Source organism: Phalaenopsis equestris, unplaced genomic scaffold, assembly GCF_001263595.1.
Source record: "Phalaenopsis equestris unplaced genomic scaffold, ASM126359v1 Scaffold000488, whole genome shotgun sequence".
In the NCBI taxonomy this organism is placed as follows: domain Eukaryota; kingdom Viridiplantae; phylum Streptophyta; class Magnoliopsida; order Asparagales; family Orchidaceae; genus Phalaenopsis; species Phalaenopsis equestris.
The window spans coordinates 218,893-242,089 of NW_018164928.1; the positions used below are offsets into that span (position 1 = coordinate 218,893).

A 23,197-nucleotide genomic window follows, 5' to 3' on the forward strand; every position below is an offset into this window, starting at 1 on the left:
TTTTTTATATTTACATGCACCCAAATGTTTAATATTATATTAAAAATATCACAATCATCTACTTTAAACTGTTAAATACATATTTTTGACTATTTCAGTAGGTACATATGAAAGTTTTAGGGTAGATAAATAATATAAATATATAAGAATTGTGTGTAAATTTTAAATTTAATAGTCTTTATAGATTCATTCAATTATTCCCATAAAGCTTTTTAGCCCAAAATTCTATGTAATATGTTAATGGATGTTTTGTCATTTCTGCCACTAGCGAAAAGTTAGGCTGCATGTTCCACTTGGCAATATATGATTGGGCAGAATTTGACACGTGGCATGTGATGAAAGGCTTACTGACGCCCTTCCCAACTTTTTTGGGCTTTTTTTCTTATCTAATTTATGGGATATTTAGTATTTACAAATATTTCACATAATTGACAAATTCATTTGAAATACAACCTGCTTAAAATGATGTCTATTTTTTGAAGGGATCATTAAAATTATAATATACATAGACATATTCACATCTCACTCTTATGTTCGTTATATGAAACTACTAAATGTAGCATTGATAGACATCATCTAAGCTAGATGTTATAACTAAAATGTCATTCTTAGATGTTATGTGTAGAGTCGTATCTCACACCTTTTACATGAGGGGGACTTGGGCATGAACATAGGGAGGAGTTTAGGGTTTGAAGATTTTAGAAATATGTTTGGCCACCAATGCAAATGAACACCACCAGCAACTCCCGTTTGAGTTGCTTGAACGTCGTCATCATTTTCTGACCATTATTGAATCACGACTTAATCTTCACAACCCAACTGTGAGATTCAACCCATACTCTTTTCACTATACTCACGAAAGATCAAATCATTACCATCTTATAAACTTTGCAATCCAATATTCTAAGAAAAATAATGAAATATTTGTTGTTATAAAGTATATATTATTTATAACTTTATTCATATATTCCATAGGATATATATATAAATTATTGATAAGGACACATAAAGCACATTTAACTTCCTCCCGGCTGAAATTTTCTCGGTTTAGGGTTTAGGGCTGATTTCACGCGGCTTTGGTTAAGGAAAAAAACGGTCTCTAGCTGTCTAACGAACAATTTTATATTTCTTAAATAATCAAATAACAATAATCTTGGTTTTAGAGTAAAGACAATGGTGGGAAGTTTATGACAAGGGATAAACCCTACATTGATTCTTCTTGGCACAAACATTTCAGCTATAATGTGATGTAATGTGAGGTTGACTTTAAAGTCTGAGTGTTTTAATAATCTCCTTTTAAATTCATAACTCTTTACATCTCTATTATCGAATGAAAAATTTTCAAGATCATTAATATCATAGCTTTCTAATGACTAAATAATGAACCGTACATGATTTATTTGCCACCATGATCGATGATAGCGTTGGCATGTGAGAGTTGCCCTCCCTCTGAGGTCATTTCGTTGGGCAGAGAAACCGAGCTGATTTGTTTGCCAAAGTCTCTTTGTCCAAAATATCGAAGTGCCAAATGTGATGTCCCTAAGAGGCAGGGTTGGCTTCCCAAATCAGCTCCTTGAGTTCACCCAAGTGACATTCCTCAGAACTGACCAATCGAGGAAGTCAAGATCATAATTAAACAACTGACATGCGTTCTTTTCCATTTGAGCTACCTGGCATCCTTGTTGTCATCTTTCGTTAGCATATCAAGAGGCATTCACATATCTCTCTCTCTCTCCTTACGAAAGTCGAGGGAGGTGGCTTTCTGGAGTTAGAAAAAAAAGATGTTCCTTCCCACCTACAAAAGAGATTATATATGGAGGGGGCATTTCTTTCACCCTCTCCTTCCACCTCATTTAGAAACTAAATACACATGATATTGTGATGATCATGGTATGTAGACAGAAGTTGAGGGCAATGTTGTGAAGAACTCTATCTTCAAGGCTAGAAGAAGAAGATTTAGATGACGAGTTATATGCCACATAAAAAGAATCTTCCAACTCCTCATAAAAGGAGGTAAGAGAAAGTAGACAAAGGAAGAAGAACAAGAAGACATCAGAGAACATTTTTCAATGGAAATCGTAACACATAAGCTCAAGATTTCATTTTTAGAGACCTATAAAGAAAGAAATGGTCCAATTGATCATATAGCTTCATTTGAATCATTTGTGAACCTGTTACATATAAATGTGTTGCTAGTCCCTCCCACATGAAGGCAAAAGCTATTTTGGGAAAATTGGTTCATGTTTTTCCCTATTGCTAATTAAAAAAAAGTTTTTTCCCCATTTTTTTTGGCGAAAAGAAAGAACAACTACTACTTTATTTCAACACTTATTTGCCCTCTCTTTGTTGCAGTCCGTGAGCATAGGGAAAAGAAGGACTTTACGACATTTGGTGGTAGGAATTCCTCTAGCGACTCAATTTATTTCAGGGCAGCAGAATCAAAGAAATCTGGACTAAGAGTCATGAAGCATCCTACTATTCTTTGTGATGGAAACAATATTAATCTAGCATGTCAAAATTCTCATTGGGTAGTTTGTTTTGGTGCTTTATATCATGTTAGTTCTAGTCGTGATGTGTTTTCTATTTACAATGAGGGTGAGTTTGGTCATGCAAAGACAAGAAACGATGCAAAATGTAAAATTGTGCTCATGTTGAGATCAACATGACTTTCGATGATGGATGTCGATTGTGTCTGAGGAAGGTAAGGCATGTTCCTAAGATCTGCTTGATTTTGATCTCCAATGGTATACTCGATGATGAAGCATTTCATTACCACTTTAGTGAAGGTACATGGAAGCTCAACAAGGGGTCTTTGGTGGTTGTTAGAGGAAAGAAGCATAATTATCTTGATTTGACATAGGATCAATCTTACGGAGGAGAAATGAATGCAATTAATGACTCGTCCACTCAATTGTGGCAATACGACTCGGAGACATGAAATAGAATGGTATGAAGAAACTTTTCCATAAACAACTTATTCCTAACCTGAAGTCTACATAATTGGAGGTATGCATTCATTGTTTAGCTAGTAAGCAACATAGTGTAGCCTTTGAAACTCTCCTTCCATCAAGGAAAACTAATGTGTTGGATTTGGTGCATACCGATATCTATTTTATGGATGCCACAATCCTTGGTGGTGCTCGCTATTATATACTTTCATTGACTATCATTCCAGGAATTATGCGTCAATGCATTAAAATCTAAAGGTCAGGCTTGGGTTTCTTTAAATTTTTTTGGTGTCAGTCGAGAGGAAAACAAAAAAAAAGTTGAAGTGTGATTGTTTAGATGATGATGGTGAGTACAATGGGCCATTTGGGAGTACTACAAAACTCATGGGATCAAACATAAGAAAGCCAAAAACTCCTCAGCATAATGAAGTTGTTGAGACGATGACCACACAATTAATGATATGATTCGTTGCATGTTATCTCATTCAAAAATTATTTTTGGGGAGTGGCTATGAGATTGGTGGTTGAATTGGAATATGTTACCTTCAATTCCTTTGAATCATGACTTATCAAGGAAATCTCCTCACACACTCAAGGAAAGTGGAGGAAGATGAAAGAGGGGAGGAAGAAAAGAGGAGGAAGAGTTTCTTGTGGAATAAAAAAAAAAGGGAAGAGGAAGTAGAAGCGCTTACTCTCACATTTTCCCCAAGCTCTCCACTTCAATACTTTCAAGAAGAAACCTTAGCTCTAAGGAAGAAGAAGCTCTCCCTTGCCCTCTCAAGCACTACAAACTTTAGCTCTCCAAAATCTATAAATGAGAGGAGATGGGGAAGAAGTGAGGCTTCCTTAGGTTAAAATTAGCTCGCCCAAGGAAATCCCCCACTTTCCCCTTGATTAAGCCAGAAATGGTTAATGAGGGGTACGTAATGGGTGCCAAATGAGGCTAAACCCATGGGTTTAACACCCCTCATGCATATCTCCTCAAGCATAAGAAGATCTCTGCGATGTCGGCTCAATGAGGGGTGCATCAGCTTCAAATCAACGCCAGAAAAAAACTTCTTTACGACCTAGAAATGAACCAGTGCTTAGGCGTCGCGGCCTTGGCATCCAAATTTTCCATTTCTTAGGAAAATGCCATTTGGAGCTATTTTGGGCACCTAGGATCCCGGGAGTGGCGCTTAGGTGCCAGAAAATAGTGTCAAACTTCTTGAGGCTTGGTTTTAACCATCCCAAAGGGCATTTTAGGGGCATAGCCGCTCGGTGTTGACACCTAGGCTCCGATCTAGCCCTAAAACTCTGGTTCATGCCGGGAGTGCCTGACAAAGAATTTTCTTGGTTTGAAGGCTCTGAGAGACCACATATGAGTAACTCTGATCCCTTGAACTAAAAAATGAGTATATTGCTTGTCCATTTATTGAAGTATTTGTCACCGACGAGCACTTCAGACTACGACGCGGGTAGGGAGTTCCAAATTATAATTTTCCCGTAGTGAGCGTAAGAGGGTTTTGTGACTTCTCTTAACCCATGGGAGGCTTTGAATGGATATAGAGAGATTTCTAAATGCCAAAGCAGAAACCAAACATGTCCAATGTCCTGAGTAGGCTCGCTCAATGGCGGATTCTCCCAAGGAAGAATTGTCGCAAACCCTAGTTTTGTGCCTATAACATATACTGAATGTCTCAGATGCGTGTCATGAGCTACAAGATGCTATGAATGGGCAATAAATCATCTCGAGCTAATCATATGGATATTTTACACACGTGACATCAAAAATTGACGCTAACTTTGCTCCCTTCCCAAGCCAAGGCATCTCAGATGACATCCAACATTTGATCCTCAACTTCTGGATCTGCTGGTTCACAAACTCTCCTCCATTTCTAGTGTCACTATTGTAGGTTGCTTCTCCATGGGCTATTTGCACTTCTTTTTTGTGGCATGATCTAGGCACATTACACTTTTTAGAATGTTGAATCCTGATTTGTCTGTGAATTACACCCAAGAAATAAAACATAAGTAAGGAGGGAGAGAGAGAAAGAGATAGAGAGATAAGTGAATAGCAAAAGGTCGTAACCATCGGTCTTATTTTTTAAATGATCTCCCTTTTTATAAGGGAGATGGTTTTTGCTCTGTTTTAAAGGAGTTTGTATAGATTTTTCTTTTTATTTTGTATGTATGAGTTTATTGTTCAACTTCTGTCTATGTCGTTCTGCAAAGCTTAATTTACTTTGTCTCGATTGGCTAAGACCCGCTCGAGTGGATGAGATCAACTTGATCGATAAAGTTTGGTCGGTATGAGTCAAGTGGTTGATATGATTTAGTTGTCGATCTTTGACCTTTAATGAGGAGCTCCTAAATGTCTCAGAGGAGTGTTTAGAGATGCTAAGGAATTGAATCTTCCCTGAATCGGTTCTTTCTTATATTTTCCAATTGTCTTTGGTCTATCTCGCAGTTCAGTTCGTTTTTGTCTTACTGGCTTCAGCTCAAGCAGTTTTACTCCGTCAAAAAAATGAGCCTCATAAACTTTTGTGGGCGTGCCCTTCTTTGTCGTTCCTTTTTTCTTCTGGACCCTTAGATCTTCTCGGAATCAACGGTGGCAGATTTTTTATGTACAATGACAAAACCCAAAATACCATATACCTTTATTGGAGATTTTTTTTGTCGTTGGGATGAGCCCATATTTCTCCAAATCGTGACAGTCCCTCTGTCCAAATATACACACATGAACTTGGTCTCCAGCACATTAACAAAAAAGCTCGCGACTTTATAGTTCAAAAAACAGCAGTAATAACGTATATAATATGTTCATATCATAATATGTTCCTGATTGCTAAAGCCATTTGGGAGAGAAGCATTGCTTCTTCCATCGCATTCCATCTCACATTAATGCTTGCTGGATCCCATAAACCTATTCCCTACTTATGACGAATGTAAACATCATAATTAAGAAATACTAACTGTTGAAAAGGCTTTAATTCGTCAAAACAAAGAACTTTTAAGAAAATTAATTCTTTATAATCTAGAAATGATCAACAATTCCAATTTATTTATGTACCCTTACGAGGTCTAAATCTATGCAATTAAAATAATTCCTAGAAGAAAATTGCAAAAAATATTCATCCTTGGTTAGGGCTAAGAGAAGAAACCAATGACCATACAGCTTTTAGGAGAAGTGATCATAACTAATTATGTTTAATTAATACAACATATGCAAATTAAAGTATTTTTTTATGTTAAGTTTATATTAATAATTAATCTGTGTTAATTAAAGTGGCCGTACGTCCAAATGGCCCATCTGTTACTAATCAAATTGACTATGATTACGCATTCACTATAAAGACATATGATATATATTATTCATAGTAATAAAGTGTAAATTTTGTGAATAAATCTGTTAATTATACATAGCTTGGCCTTGTGTCTATGGCTATATATACCCCTCCAAACTCCAAGCTCCTTCCATTCCAGCTACCTATCCTCCCTTATTTCATTGCTTTCACCCACCCTTTTTCTCCATATAACAATGATGGATGCATAAAGAGTGAAATGTTTCAGTCACTGTTTGCTGGAGTGGCATCATAAGGTTTCATGAGCTAATTGATTAGCTACTTAGTTTAATTTGTAGCTTAATTCTATTTGTTTTGTGAATCCTGATGATGCTGCACTGGCAATAACTGGTGACTATTTTGCATAAAACCTCGGTACACATCCGTTCAGGGGCTATGGATTCAGCTAGAGAATCGTTAATAGCTCGAAAATTGATTCTAATTTTGTCTCATATCGAGATCGGATAAAAGTAAATAAGCCGAGCTATGAGCCAAAATTTTGAATCAAATTTTTTTCACTTTTGAGCCGACCCCAACTCAGGTCTCAGCTCATGTCATTATACAACAGATTATTGATACCAGTCATTAAATTTTGATGCTTCTTAATTTGATCGTAAATATCGTATTTGATGCTAAATTCATGTTGCTATTGATATTTTTTTAAAAAAATAAACATTTAATTAAAAATATGACATTTGACTGCAAAATGATGCTTAATTTTTTTTTTTATTATAAGATAAGTTTTAGTATTTTTACATTTCTGCCCAAAGGTTCATTTATTTAATTTCATCATTTGTCTTGTAATTCTAACATTTGTACACTCCAATATTAGCCAAATAATTTTAGGAGCATTTACATACATAGCACATAATTCTTATATATTTGCATATCTAACCCTTAAATATGCTTGAGCAAGCTCAAAAAAGTGGCTCTTATTTGGCTAGTTTGAAACTGATTTTGTTTCAAAATTGGCTTGTGTTCGATATTGCTCTTGAACGGTGAGTTCATGTTGGGATCTATTTATATATTTTTATTCGTGTTCGGTTGGTGTTCGACTTGACATTGGCTGATTTAAATTATATATATGTGTGTGTCTTAGTCTGGTTCATTGGTTGCGGCCTTTGGTGTAAATCTCTCGGGTTGAGGGTTCGATCCCTCCGTATGATCGAATTGCACACCTTTCTGGAAGGGGAGTCCGCCCCTCGGTTTATATATTCTTTTTCCGAGCTAAAATTAGCCAATCACGATTGAAAAATGGTTGTTTGTGTTCGCCTAGTTTTATATTTCTTAAGAAATTTATTCATGTTCCGCTCCCTTACAAAATGAATAATTCAAACAAACACGAGCTACATAATGAGCGAAACAAGAGTTATAATTATCACTATCATTATCTTTTTAAAAATATAATAAAATATTAAACAACTTCTCGCTCAATTGTGGTATGTCTGTAAATTTCCCTAACTTTTATCGAACATAACTCTTATCAATTTTTTTATAAGTGATGATGGTCACTGGATTTAAAATACTTGGTGATGCTATATATATATATATATATATACATACATATGTATATATAAAATAATAATAATAATAATTAAAGTTGAATTGTTACACATATAATGCATTACTTTAAAAGATAGACATTAATTTATAAATAGAAATTTTAATAACAACCTCGTATGATGATTGCCTAAACAAATTAAAACAAAAATATAGACATGACATCATGTATATTGAAAAAATGATTGATTTATAAATTAGAGCTAATTAATTTTCTATTAAATATGCACCTCCATCAAGATTATTAAATTTTATTAGAATTATACAACAAACATAATATTTATGTTCGATCCTAAATTGTCTTTTGTGAACACGCCTCAAGATTTTTACTGACTACTTTTACGGATCTTGATCCATTAATATTGGAAGGTAAATATTAAATTTAGGGAATGTGAATTATGCTTAAAGTTAGAGCGGAACGTGAAATCTTCGGATGTTTAAAAAGTTGGATTTATGAAATTCAAAACTTCTCATTAAAAGTGCTAATAAGCCTTAATGTCTCATTTCAACAAAGGGTGAAACTTGACTTGATTGGATATATTTAGGAACTAAGGATCATGATAAGGGATGAGTAATCATATAATTAAAGCAGAGCTAGAATATATAAAGAAAAATAAAGGAAAAAAAACTGATTTAATGCTTAATCAGAGATAGTAACACTTGCATGCCTCACAAAAAATAATAAATAATAAGAAAAAAAGGGATATATGTGTGCTATTCGAAAGTATATTGAAAGCCTGGAGAAGAAGCTTGAGATTAAGTACTTTGATATCTAAAATTATGATATTCCAGCCTCTTTCCCATGCAATGATCAAAGATCTTAGGGAATGTATAAATGCATGAAAGATTAAAGGAAAGCTTTTGTTATAATAATAAATTAAGTGCTTAATTATTTTTAGTGGGGAAAATAAGATCATAGTAATACAAATTTAAATAAGAAAGAGTTCCCATGTTTATATAGAGGATAAATCATGGTAGGTATAATATTGTATTGTTTGAAGAAATCCTGACTTGAAAGTTGAAATCATATAACCTCATTAAATTTTTTCCTATTAAAAGACCAAGATTTGCAGAAATGAAAGATACTCTATTTCCTTCAAAATCTGAACTAAGTAAAAAGATTACTTACATAAAGTAATGGGTAAAATTTTGGTCTTATGATTTTACGCTTTTGAAAGTTTGGAATTGTGTTTTGCAGAATATAGAAAGATTAGCACACAAATTGGAGCAAAATAGGGGATCTGAAAAAAATCAAGCCGGCGTAGCCACACCTAGATCTAGCGCGGCCACGCCGTTTGTGCGGCGTAGTCACGCCTACAATGTTTCGTGCAGAAAGTGGGAGGAAGATGAAAGTATATTTCATAGTGTTGCTATATACAATACCTTCTTACGGTTAACCGTGAACAGTACTAATATATATAGGGATAAATAGAAAGTTCTAGAGAGGGTAAGTGGTCCCAGATTGGTTGTAATATAATGATAGGGGAGAGAGGAGAATATCACCTGATATATTTAGTATGATATGGTTGTTATGAAATTATGATAGCTGCATTTATTATTAAACAAGTGATGCTTTCAATTGAAATCCAATCATGAAGATCTGAAACTTAAATCTTAATTTTAATAAAGTCTCATGAGACAAGCTTATGATCCAGAGATTCAAGCTCAAATTGAGCTATCTATAATTCTGCCTGTCAGCTCATTCATGCGCCAAAAATAAATACATAAATTGATATCGGACACATTTAATATAGATGAAATGCTCAGATCTGGGGGAAGTTTAAGAACATAAGCGTTATCATTGATGTATTTGCTAATAGGAAAAGGTCAAATCTTGCGGGGGTTCGATTTTGAATATACTCTTTGTGGGAGTTGATCTTTGTGATATCGCACCACCACTAATTCGCCTTCCTGAAATGTCTTCGGCCTCTGGGTTCTATCAGCTTGTTCTTTGTAATGTTGTGATGCAATTGTGAGCTTATCATTGACTTCTCGCAGCATAGATTCAAAATTGTTCACCCAAGTTTCAACACTGTTGCTTTTTGGTTTCGGAATGATGGCAACATCCACTAAGTGATTTGGTTCTTTAGTATAAAAAAATGCTGATGGGAGAATGAGCCGTGGAACGATTAACTAAAGAATTAAAAGTAAATTATGCTTGCCCCAAATATTCTTCCCACTATTTCGGTTGACAACTTGTAAGACAACGGATCATATTTCCTAAAGATCGATTGACGAATTTAGTTTGCCCATCCGTTTAGGGATGATATGTTGAACTCAATCTAGATCGGTCTTGAGTCGTTTCCACAGTTCCCTCCAGAAAAAACTTATGAAGCTAACGTCACAATCAGATGTAATGCTCTTTGGGATGCCATGTAGGCGTTCAATCTCTTTAAAGAAGAGTTTAGCAATGTTAAAAGCATCATAAGTCATCTTACAAGCCATGAAATGAGTCATTTTAACAAGTCGATCAACAACTAACATGACAAAATTTGATCTGTGTTTCGTGCGAGGTAGGCCCAAAATGAAATCAATGCTAACATCCTCCCAAATGGAATCTAGAATAGGTAATGGTACGTAAAGCCCGATATTCTAACTCATACCTTTATAACGTTGACACATCGAGCACTTTTCCAGGAACTCACGCACGTCTCTTCTCAATTTGGGCGAAAAGAATTTAGATTGCAGGACAAGTATAAGGGTTTGATCCCTGCCCGCATGAGCTGTCAATCCTCCTCTGTGACAATCTTGAATAATTTGTTGTCTAAGGGTCTGTTTGGGGCAACTGTAACTTATTAAATAATTTACTGATAAGCTGATTAAAAATAATCTGTTGATAAGCTAAGTGCAGTGACTATTAGAAATTTTTATTTTTTTGGAAAAACTAGACCGCTGTCAAAAAACTGTCACCGCACCTAGATAGGTGCGGTGTGAAAACGCTACTTTCAGTGTTTTCAAAACGCATAAGCTGCCAAAACGCAGTTTACCCAAACAGTCCAGATGCGTTTTCAAAACGCCACCGCACCAAATAAGCTGCCTCAAACGGACCTTAAGTGTTAGGAACACACAATCGGTTGCCCTTGAAAAGGTAACCTTGTTGAATGGAATAATCGCTTTGTGGAGAGTGTTTCTTACAATTCATCCAAGCAATAGAGAAATCTCATCGTCATGGTATAAATCTTGCAAACTTTCCATAACTGTGATCCTAACTTGAACCATGACCAACGAGCTTGCTCGGTGACTCAAAGCGTCAGCTAGACAGTTGGTGTGATGGCACAGTGTTTTACCACAAAATTGAATTTATGTAAAAACAAAACCAATTGTACATGCCTTCGATTGAGATTTTTCTGCGATTGAAAGAATTATAAAGGTTGATGATCACTAAATTTGATGAATTCCTGATACAAATAACTACATGTAGTTTTTGTTCATACGTAGACTACCTTTGGCGTGTAGTGCTCGGCTTTCGCTAAAGAACTCCACTAGTTTTTCTTCTTGTGATAGAATTGCACTAATTCCTATTATCGAGGCATCATTTTTAACTGGAAAGGGCTTTCAAAATCAGGTATACCAAGCATAGGAATTAAACTTAAATGTTTTTCTCAAATTAAGAAAGCTCCCTTTTTGTTCTTGACCCCAATAAAAATTTTTCCATTTAAGGCATTCAGTTAACGGTGCCGCAATAGTACTAAAATTCCATATAAAACGTCTGTAAAAGTTGACAATTGCATGAAAACTACGAACTTCCATAATTCACTATTCTGTTGGCCACGATTGAAAAACCTCTACCTTCTTAGGATCCACCTTTACGTCTACTTGCCCTATAATAAAGCCTAGGAAATGAACTTCCGTTAAAGCAAATTCACACTTCTCTAAATTCAAAAATAGTTTATGATCTCAAAGAGTGGTGAACAATGACTTCAAATGTCCCAATTATTCTTCTAGCGATTTACTATATATAAGAATATCGTCAAAATAGACGACACAACATCGATCAATAAAAGTTTTCAAAATTTCATGCATTAGCCTCATGAAAGTACTTGGAGTGTTGCACAAACCAAAAGACATCACTTGTCATTCATATAGAGCTTCCCTATTTTTGAATGTTGTTTTCCATTCGTCACACGAGCGAATACAGATTTGATGGTACCCACTCCTCAAGTCCAATGTGGAGAAAATGATAGCCTCTACAAGTTTATCTAATAAATCTTCGATACGAGACATTGGATAACAAAATTTTACTGTGATCTTATTGATGGCGTGGTTGTCTATACACCTCCTCGAAAAAATATCTTTCTTGGGCATGATCAATGTCGGTACCGCGCAAGGACTCAAGCTATAGCGGATAAAGTTCTTCTATAATAAATCTTCTAAAATCTCTTGAAATTACTGGTGTTCCTTGGGACTCATGCGGTAGTAGGCAAGATTTGGTAAAGTAGATCCAGGAATTAGATCAATATGATGTTGAATTGCTCTCATAGAAGGTAGTTGATTAGGCAAATCAGTGGGTGTAATGTCTAGAAAGAACTTGATGAGGGCTTGGATTGAAAGGTGCACCTGTTTCGGAGTTTCATTTTGTTCAACCCATAAAACAACATATGCCACCTTTACTTGTGACAGGTTGTCAACCATTGTGAACCCAAGACAACTAAATAAGCAGATTTTTCAGACTTTTCGGCGGTGTTATGGGTTGAAGACGGTGTCTAAGTCAGCAACCTATTCTTCTAGTTATTCCACTCAAAAGTGTAAGCATTCAATCGACCATCGTACCAAACGCCCATGTCGAATTGGCAAGGTTTACCCAAAATTTGATGACACACATCCATCTCCATGACATCATAATCAACTTCATGAATAAAATTTTTCCCAATAGAAAATGTCATTTTACATAATTCGGCCACCATAACCTCAACTCCTTTTTTAATCCAACTAAATTTGAATGGCTTAGGATGTTTGATGGTTTTTAGTTGGAGTGCCTTTGTGATAGATTTAGATATCACACTCTTAGTACACCCGCTATCAACAATCAATCGGCATACTTTACCTTTGACAATGCATTTGGTCTGAAAGATAGCATTCCGTTGTGATTGATTGGTTGTATCGGGGCAAGTAGCACCTTCTACAAAATAATTTATGATTTCTCCTTCATCTGTCGGAATTTCTTCCACTTCAGCTCCATGGAATGGGCCATGATTGGAACATTCATCATCGCTTTCTAAATCCCCCTCTGCTACCTGAATTTGCTTTCGATTTGGACATTCATTAGATCGATAAAGACTATCTTTATGTGTCATTGTTTTGCCAATGGCTTCATCATCTCCTCCACTTGAAGTGGCGGCCGAGTTGGTCGTAGGCATAGGGAAAATCAGTTGTTCTGAGGAAGGCCTTTACCACCATCTACGAAAGATTCAACAACTAGATTTCGATGGTTAAACGATCTGGAGTCCGGTTTAATTGAAGTTTAGTCTTGGATGCATGCTTGCGACAACGAACATACTGCATTCATTTCCAATGTTTCTAGTATAGCCTCCTTCAATCCTGCAATATAGCTAGGTAGATCGTTACGGTCACTAAGACAGTGGAATTCCTCAGTGTAAGCACTAACGGAACGGTTCCCTTGAGTGCATTTCTGGAATTGCACAAATAAAATATTGTCATAATTGGAAGGTAAAAATGATTATGCATAAGCTGCTTCATCCGAACCCAACTATTAAGAGGTCTTCTTCCATCTCTTTGGTGAGATTGGACTACTTGATGCCACCAAGTCCCCGCTCCACCTTTCAATCTACAAGCAATGCATCGCACTTGCTTTTCTGAATTCACATCCATGTATTCGAAGAAAGCTTCCACGGCTTGCTCCCAATCCATGTAATCATCAATATGATGGTGGTCGTCGAAGTAAAGAATATCAAGCTTTACTTTGCAGCCATTGTAAATTCGATCCCTACCCGGTTGGCCGCGGTTTGGAATTTCGTCGAGCAGCCCGTTGTCATTCGATCCAGATTCAGAAATATTCAATCGTTGTTGTTGTCCTCTTCCTCTGTCGTTAGTGTGGGTGCCATGACCACCGGTGTGGTTGCCGGAATCGCCAATCCTTCATTGCGAAGCAGTTGATGTTCCTGCCGAATATCAGCAACAAAAAGTTGCATATCAGCAGCGAGTTGATCCACCCTCGCTCGAGGAGAGTCTCTGAGTTTCGCAAATCATCCCAGCTCCAATCGTCGTCGGCCGTGGAGGTTCTGCTGCAGTCTACCACACCGAGCTCTGATACCAATCTAGTTCAGAACCTATGGATCAAATACTAAGAACAGACGAGACAAGGAAGCAAAAGAAGAAGATGAAACAGAAATTTCTGTAATTCCAAAATGAAGAAATATCAAAAGTGTTCTACCACCTCAACCTCCACTCCCCTATAGCAGAGGAGCAGCGTTGACAGGTAATTAAGAAAATAAAAATAGCATAAGTGGTCTATTAGCAAATAACTAAGGCAGGAAAATAAAGATAAGCAGCTATGTGTATCTGGGAGGTTCTCATCCAGTTCTGGAATAGCCGCATCAACTGACAACTAGAATCAATTTTGTCTAAATAACCAGGCACAATGGGTTCAAATATACAAAAAGTCGTCTTTACAGCTCTGTCACCTTTGGTTAACCTTCTCTCAAACATTTGTACAGAAAAGCTTCCATTTTGAAATGACAATATACATGAAAGCATACTGTCACAACCAAAAAGGGAATAAGGAAATAAAAACAGCAAAATAATATCTTTAAGAGCAAGGTAACATTATATTCCATCAGTTCCATGCAAAAGAATTTCTCATTAAACATGTATTACAAAGATTACTACAAAGACTGAAAACATGCTTTGAAATTTCATTCCAGTAAACTTTTTGTGATTCACATAATTTCTGTAGCATACCAGTGCAAAACCCTAAACTAGAGCAATAAGCTAACATCAGTGAATCCAATACACATCAATACAGAAAGGGTATCAGCTTATAACTGACCTTTTTCCTGTACTCCTCGTACATGTCACCAAAGCTTTCCACCAAAATGGCCTCCTCCAACTCGGCCTTCTTGCCATAATACGCCAAGCAAACCACCACCAAGAACAGTAAACTAAGCGGCGCCCTCAGAGTGATGCAATGTATAGCAAACAACAGCATCGTCGATGCATATATAGGATGCCTCACCCACCTATACGGTCCAAACTGGACAACAGTCGTCGGCACAGAAACTTTCTCTGAATACTTTGCCAGATACAGAACAGAATGATACCGCAAGAACAGTGCAGTGGCAATCAGAACACAAATACTAAAATTTGCCCATCCGCCTGAAATTAGATGCAGCTCAACACCCTCATACGCCGCAAGCCAGTGTCCAATCAGCACAAGAACAAAAAATCCGATCTGCAATGACTTGGGGAGGCCGATATCCCATTTGGCGTCGTGGTCCCGATTCAATAGATCGCCGTAGAGGCGCTTGCGTACACTAGACTCGAAGAAGAAGAAGTAATGGTACACGAAAAAGAGAACAAATGGCCAGCCTTCCAAGAACCCATTGAAGTGCGCCGGAGGGACAAGAGTTAGCCAGGCGACGGTGGAGGTGACGATGGCGAGCTGCTCGACAATGGTGGCCTGACCGATGGAGTAGCGAGTGGCGGAATATAGGCCGTAGAAAGCGAGAGAGAAAGCGAGGACCCAAGGCCAGAAGAGCCAGGTCCAGCTAAAGTACAACCAGAAGAAGGGACTGAAGAGAATTTCGGCGGTCTTCTTTGCGGCGGTGATGATGAATGCAACGACGGCAGAGTACCTGCAGATGGTGAGGGGGGTTAGATGGGAGAAATCGAGGGGAGGTAATCGCGACAGTGTTGGGATTTTTGGGGGTGGAGAAAAGGCAATGGAGCTGGAGAGTGAGCATGGTGTGAGGGTAAGGTGTTTGCAGTTATGCCTGAAAGACCGTGGAAGGGTGGGCTTAAGAATTATAGACAGGGAGTGATGAGGAAACGGGGAGGGGATGGCAATGTGAGGAGAGAAGCGGAGGTGGGAAGCGGTCGGAATGGGAGGAGAAGCAGTGAGGAGGCGATTAGCTGTTCCTATCGCCATGAGACTGAAAGTGATGAGAGAGCTTTGTAACCTGTGTTAGGAAAACTTCAAAGTAATCGGATGCCCAACCTAACCGGTACAAATTTTGAATTTTATATATACTCTACTTTTGTTCGTGTTTTAATGGAGGTTTTACAAGATATTCTAGATAATTTACGTATTGTTGAATTAAAGAATTGTACGAGAAACACATCAAAGGCATGGAGCTTTTTTGCAGGAAAAATTAGAAGAAAATATAATAGAGAATAGTAAGAATGGGTAGTCCTTATTCAATATATAGACCATTTATTTATAGGAATAAGTTCAAATTTTATAAAATTGCATATCACTCCCCTTATTATTAACTTTTTCGATGGGTCTTTTTGTAATTAATATAATAAGGTTGGAGGGTCAATTCGGTCGGCTAGAGCTTCGTTGTCGCTTCCCCCATCACGATTGTCGGTGCTTGATCTGTCAAACCTATGACCTTGGGGATGGACCGAATCGGGCAAAAATCGTTTCCTGGGGTCTAATACAACCTGAATGGTCTAAAATCCAATTTTGCACCTCGATGTCCGTGGGAAGGTTTCCACTGATCCGGAGCAACGGGAAACCTCGTATCTTAAAGATGAATATTCCGGAAGTTTCAATGCACGGATTTTAGCGCCAATAAATGTCCCAGATCCCCTCGCAGATTGGTTGATATGAACCCTAATTTTTCCCAACACTCGTTCGAGAGAGTTTTGCGGCTACCCTTAACAACGGGAGGCTCTGAATGTTATATTTTTATTTATGACTCACATTTATTTTAATAACTTATGAGATTTATTTTTGATAACTTAAGTTATTAATTTTCATAACTCATAACTTATGTCATAAATTATGACAACTTATGATATTTATTTTGATAACTTAAGTTATTTATTTTCTTAACTCATAACTTATGTCATAATTTATGATAACTTATGATATTTATTTTTGTAACTGTATAACCCTAAAATAAATAAATGTTACTAACTTATGTCATTGATTTTATTAATAAAAATCAATTAATTTATTAAATTATCATAAATCCTATTGGTTAGTAACCCCCTTGATGGATGGTGGATAAATAGAGCATGAATTTGAGAATGGGTCCTCTCTCTATCCAACACACCTCGTACATTTCTCTCCATCAGAAAGTACAGAAAGTTTTAAGGGATTAGAGAGAGAAACTCCATCTCTTCAAGATCAAATTTGTTCATCATGAATACAGGTATGCGTCGCTTTATTTTTTTCATATGTAAAAATCATGAATTTAAAAGATCTTGGCTATTATGTACTTTTCTTTTATAATTTGTGTATAAAGTTGAAACATGAATTTTCTAACACTGAATGGATGGAGTATAGTCTTTAAATACGAGAATAGACATTAAACAAGTCTCATGTCATAATTATTATCACCCACCGATAAGTTACCACAGATAGCACTGAATCGACACCTACCCTGGACTTGTGCTCGAAACACGTATCAGGTCTGACCGGATGTCTTGGACTGCGGTAGACCGAACAAAATCTTATATTGTTCAAGTGGACACCCTACACAAATGACATCAAAAGTGATGTCAATAATTCTTATCGGCGTATTTTTCTTATAAACATGTTTATTATCTATTGCTTGAATATCCTATGGTTCGATCGGCTAGGCTAGCATGACTTTGGCTCAGTAAAGTCGATTTGGTTGGACATGCCGAGTGAGTACAACCAACCTGTTGGGCTTAATTAGCTTCAAATCAATATGACTAAATCAGCTTGACTTTGTTGATCAGTTTATCTAATCTGACTATCGAACCTCATTCCCTAGGTGCAACAGAGCTCATGTTGGCATCGAGGAAAGAGTGAATCATCATAACATGATAAATAGTTCAATCCTTAACGGAGATATCCATTGGGATGTTTGTGAGGTTCAATTGTATTGTCAATTCTTGGTCAAGACAAAGAACCTCGAGGGCCTCCATGGGACGCCTATTGATGGCGAGAAACTTAATTCTTTCTTTGGGTCGGATCTGCCGAGAGGTAATTCAATGTGTTCGCTCTAGTTTTTAGCCTGATTGCTTATTTGTCTTGCGCTAGTCCAATCGGTTATGGCTCAGATCGTTCTTTGTCCTTCTAGCTTTCTTCCTTGGCTTGGATGACAACATCTAATAGATAAGTGGAGCATCCCGACCTCTTGTCTGCGGGCACTATTTTACTTTATTTCCTTATTTATTATTGGATCTTGTCGGGATTCAATCCAACACATTCTTGTACAATTATTGCTAAGAGAGGATTTTCTTATAATAAATTTTCCTAATTTCACGTGTCACATCGTAAAAATTTCATGCATTTACATAAAAATTTCACTAATAATAATTTTTTATTTAATCATGAAATTCCCACCTCAATTGATCGATTTCTCCTTGTAGCAAATAATAATAAAAAAATGCATTGTCTAATGCGTTATGAATATTATTTAGGTATATATATTATATGAATATTAGACACTTTCAATGCCCAATTGCATTGGTTAACTTATAATGTGACGCTATATAATACATTATCTTGTACATTACAATTGTTAACGTATAGATGTTAATGCACTTATAAGACTATAACAACAAATTGACATTTATAATACGTCAAATTATAATAAAATGTAAAGATTTCATAATTAGCTTAACCCTATAAGAAAATGCAAAAAAAATGTGTCAACTTTATGAAAAAAAAAAATCATAATTATAATTTTGCATTCAAAATAAACAATTATTCGATACATATCTACTTAAACACTAACACCTGCCAAAATTTTTGTTTGATGAAGTAGTGCCTCTCGAGGGTCGCCCGAAGTTATTCACAAGAACGATACATTTTGTTGTTTGGAATCTCGTGGAACGTTATCTGTTTGGCCAACAAGCATTTCCAAAGAACTTCACTAAACAAAAAAAAATTGATTGAAACGCCAAAAGTTAATAAAGTTATGATATGATCATACATATTGAAGTATATAGTTTCATTGATATAAGCCCATTAAATCCTAATAATTATGATCAATCAATATACCATCATCATATTCATATGATTCAAATGCTCCATAATAAATCCAAAGTTATGATATTTATAAATTTAATCTTCACATAGCATTATATAGTCATGTCATATGATATATTTTCAACTCAATGCCTCACACATAATACCCCGAATAAAATTATCCAATTCAAAATAGAGGCGAAAAAATACTAATAATAATTAAATTAATTATTCAATTATAAATTCATTAATCATAAATATTTATAATTTGGCTTTCCATAATTTACACATTTACATATTTGCCTAAATTAATGAAGAATGTAAATAATAATTCTACAAAGTTGGAATAAATATTTGAAAAATTATTTCAAACGGACAGCACATATAGAAATACATGTGTGGTCCGATCTCAACCGTCGATCAGCCTCATATTTTTATAAAAAAATTAAAAGATTATAATTAACGATTGAGATTAGACGATGTATATTCCGTACGAAATAATTTCTCTATATATTGAGAGTCGAATTAAATGCGATTACATTACAATTAATATTCTGAAAAAAAATGTTGAGTAAGGGCTACGTGTTCATCAATGGCGCGTTACGGAGCTCGTGTCAACGAAAGGTAAGGGAGCTGCGGGAGCAACCAATAAACAAACAATTGACAGCTGTAACCCATAATTTATTATATTTATTCACTAATTATTTAAAGTCAAATATTTGCTTTTAGTGGACGGAGAGGAGTTCTATATAAACCCTAAGGCGACTGCAGATTTTCTTCCCCCTTCTCTACCCTTCTCCTGCTCTTGGTAAACCAAAATCAAAAGTTTTGGCTTTCTTCTTCTTTGTTTCTGTTGAGCTGCTTTTATAGAGAATATATTATTACAGGTGAGGTTTTGGGAATCAAAAGACTCCATTTTTAGGGAATGTTCATTTAATATCGATGGAATCCTTGCAGGCTTGTGATTGAAACTAGGGTTTTTTCTAAGTTTTTCTTATTTTTTTGGTCTGACGAGGTGTAAAAGTTCGATTTTTCTTCTTTGATTTGGTTAGACGAGCTGTGAAAGTTCGACAATGCAAAGTGCAGATCCAAAAGATTCTTCCTTTTTAAATGAGTTTTTCTAGCATATGATTCGGGGTTGGTTAGCGATGAATAGGATTCAGTGCATCCTGTAAATAAAGTTTTCTTATGTTCTAGTCGGCTTAAATCCAGTGAAAAAAAAGTATGCGTCTCAAATGATATTTTTGTAATTTATTGGACTGCTTGATGATATTTTCAAATTTTGTAATCCATAGGTTTAAAACGATAGTATGATTTTGCTGCCCAATAAACAGTATGTCAAAATTTAGTTTAATTTCAATCTAAATGCTGGCTAATCCTTGCACCCTACCAGCCCCTTAATCTGATAATTAGAAGATTATACTCAGCAGCAAGAACTTCAGCATGAAATTTCTAAGTTTTGTGTTTTTTGTCTCAGGATTGATGGGAATGATGTTTGAAGATCAGTGCCTTCAGGCAAAGCAGCCTAAGCATGACTGTGTGCTTTTTGGTAAATTCCTGTTCTGAATTTGATCTTATTTTCCTTGTTCTCATTCCTTAAATTGAGTTTCTTCTGATCACTGATTGTGCATGATAAATACAGATCTGGATGATACCCTTTATCCTTTGGCATCTGGGATTGCAGTTCATTGCAGGAAAAACATAGAAGGTATTTTAATATTTCTCTTAAATCGTCTGTGTTTAATCAACCTACTAATCGTTCAGATTTCATTTCATTTATTTCACATATTTGATACTAACACATTGAACTCATCTGTTTTTCCTCGCTTTTTGATGATTTCTTGATTGTTTTATATATATATATTCTTGTGCTTTAGATTACATGGTCGAAATGCTTGGGTTCGAACCGAGCAAGGTCTCTGAGATGGCTGGTCTTCTTTACAGGATTTATGGCACCACCATGGCTGGTCTTAGGGTATTTTAATTTGTCTAGTCTTATTTTTACAACACATACTTTCTCTATCACTCTGTAATTTAATTTGGTTTAAATTTTTGTCGTTGGTTTTGCAGGCAATCGGCTATACATTCAATTATGATCACTACCACAGGTTTTTTAACTCCCTTATCCCATCCAAAAATCTTTTCTTTCTGTTAATCTTTTGCTTAATCTTTTTCCTTCCGTCTTAAACAGCTTTGTTCATGGGAGATTACCTTATGATACGCTTAAGCCAGATCCTGTTCTCAGACAACTTATATTGAGCATTCCAGTTCGTAAAGTGGTGAGCTTTGATGTAACTTAAAGCAAGCTGCTTCTCAAAATCTGTTGCTGTCTATTGTTCTTTCAAGCTAAATCCCTTTTTTTTAAACACTTCCTGACATAGATTTTCACAAATGCCGACAAAGTCCATGCTGCTAAAGTTCTAAGCAGACTGGGTCTGGAAGGATGCTTTGAAGGAATAATTTGTTTTGAAACATTGAACAGAACAGACGAGAACTCTTCCTCTGATCAACTAACTTCCCCCATTAAAGCCAACATCTTTGAAGATTTATTGAGACCTCCTCCAAATTTTGAACAACCCAAAACTCCAGTTCTCTGCAAACCATCTGAAACAGCCATGATCCGTGCTCTTGAGATTGCAAAACTTGATCCACAGAGAACCGTGAGTGCTGTTTTAACAAATTACATAGCTAACATTGTATCATAAGTTGGGGCTAATTGATGCAATTGTCTCCAGATTTTCTTTGACGATAGTATTCGAAACATTCAGGCGGGCAAGCGGATCGGTCTCAACACTGTGCTGGTAGCTTTCTCTTTCTCCAACTACTGTTTTCTTTGACATGAACACGGAAAATGGTTGTGTTTTGCTGATGAATGTTGATGCAACAGGTGGGTGCTTCACTGAGAGTGAATGGAGCTGATCATGTATTGGAGAGCGTTCACAATATTAAGGAGGCTTTGCCGGAGCTGTGGGAGGAGGCGGATGAGAGTCGAGGTGGTCAGCATGGCAGTGAGGTTGTGATCGAGATGCCTGTGTCTGCTTAACTTTGATGATGTGAAGATAACATGAGAATGGAAATTGCTGCGGTTCTATTTGTTCATTCTGTATGTTGATAGTCTGATGGATGGATGCTCGCGTGTAGTTTTTTTGTTGATGCAACACGTGTAGCTTCTGTAATTTGTATTTCAGATGTAAAATTCTAATTTTTCACCATTTTATGAAATGCAACCTTTTAAATTATGTCATTCTCTTAATGTCCTACTAGTGCTCTTTTGGTTTCAACATTGATGTCTTGTGTTTGTACATCTAAGCATTCTAGAGGTTCTACAACATGAACTAAAATTTGAAATAGTTGTATTTTAGATTTGACATGAAAGATTGAGTGGTATTTAGATGTATAAATGCATAACAATTGGATGGTACGAATGTAAATGTCCTATTTCAAAATAAAAGCAAGCCATATTATCAAGAAACAACACTATGTGGTGATTGAACATACATGCAAGGGTCCCATTTCAACGTTTTCTTTTCACTGATAGTCATGACATTGACCACACGATATTGATTAGCCGGCTAATATGCAGGATGGCGCCACATAAACTCTGGTGTGTTGTCCTCTCAATTTGAAGCTTGTCACAGGTTCATCTCTCACATGATGGCTTGGTAATCTATTAGGAAATTCCAAACGAAATTATTCCTAATTTCACTGCCGGATAATGAGATCCCACAAGATTCAATAAAATAGAAACGAAATTTAAATAGAAAGCATAATGAAGTCATTTAGAAAAAAAACATTAAAATTTTATGTGAAATAATTTGAGAACTAAAAAAATTATAGAACCGCATCATTAGAAATTTATTATAATATTCAGAAAGTTTTTACAGAGGATTAATACCAATTTTTTTCTACACATAATGAAACTTACAAGGCTCGCACTTCACAATCTTCCCTTTCTGATCTGATGCAAAAATCACACTAAATCATTGAAATTCATCTCTTTGACATTTTTCACATTTACCGGGATACTCATTGATCGAAGGAAGATACACCAAATCCTTAAAACATGCTCAACATCGGGATTAAAAACTGAAATCCAACGTAAACTACCGTTGACGCATATGAGCTCAAAGTTGGTGCAAATGCGCTAGCCTCTGTCTCATAGCACCCACTTATAAGGGGGCACATATGTGCCCATGGGCTGACGCATATGCCTCAGGTGCTATGTCTCAGGTGCTATG

At 36.1% G+C, this 23,197-nt stretch overlaps 2 protein-coding genes across 3 annotated transcripts; one reads left to right on the forward strand and one right to left on the reverse strand.

Moving 5' to 3' along the window:
• Positions 1–13,559: 13,559 nt before the first annotated feature.
• LOC110028042 (protein-S-isoprenylcysteine O-methyltransferase) lies at positions 13,560–16,024 on the reverse strand. 2 transcript variants are annotated; one of them, XM_020729744.1, is made up of 2 exons: positions 14,838–16,024; positions 13,560–14,118 (listed from the first exon to the last, which is right to left on the reverse strand). In XM_020729744.1, the coding sequence occupies exons 1-2, from the start codon at positions 15,933–15,935 to the stop codon at positions 14,107–14,109; spliced, it is 1,110 nt and encodes a 369-aa protein (XP_020585403.1). In that variant the 5' UTR covers positions 15,936–16,024; the 3' UTR covers positions 13,560–14,106. The 2 variants fall into 2 exon arrangements, with proteins under 2 accessions (XP_020585403.1, XP_020585402.1); XM_020729743.1 differs by lacking the exon at positions 13,560–14,118 and having other exon boundaries at positions 14,629–16,024.
• A 3,742-nt stretch (positions 16,025–19,766) lies between these two features.
• LOC110028080 (uncharacterized protein C24B11.05-like) lies at positions 19,767–22,208 on the forward strand. The gene is made up of 9 exons (XM_020729797.1): positions 19,767–19,846; positions 20,437–20,508; positions 20,602–20,667; positions 20,837–20,934; positions 21,030–21,067; positions 21,151–21,238; positions 21,341–21,619; positions 21,695–21,760; positions 21,847–22,208. Exons 2-9 carry the CDS (start codon positions 20,442–20,444, stop codon positions 22,000–22,002), a joined length of 858 nt encoding a protein of 285 aa, XP_020585456.1. The 5' UTR covers positions 19,767–19,846; positions 20,437–20,441; the 3' UTR covers positions 22,003–22,208.
• The last annotated feature ends 989 nt before the right edge of the window (positions 22,209–23,197 follow it).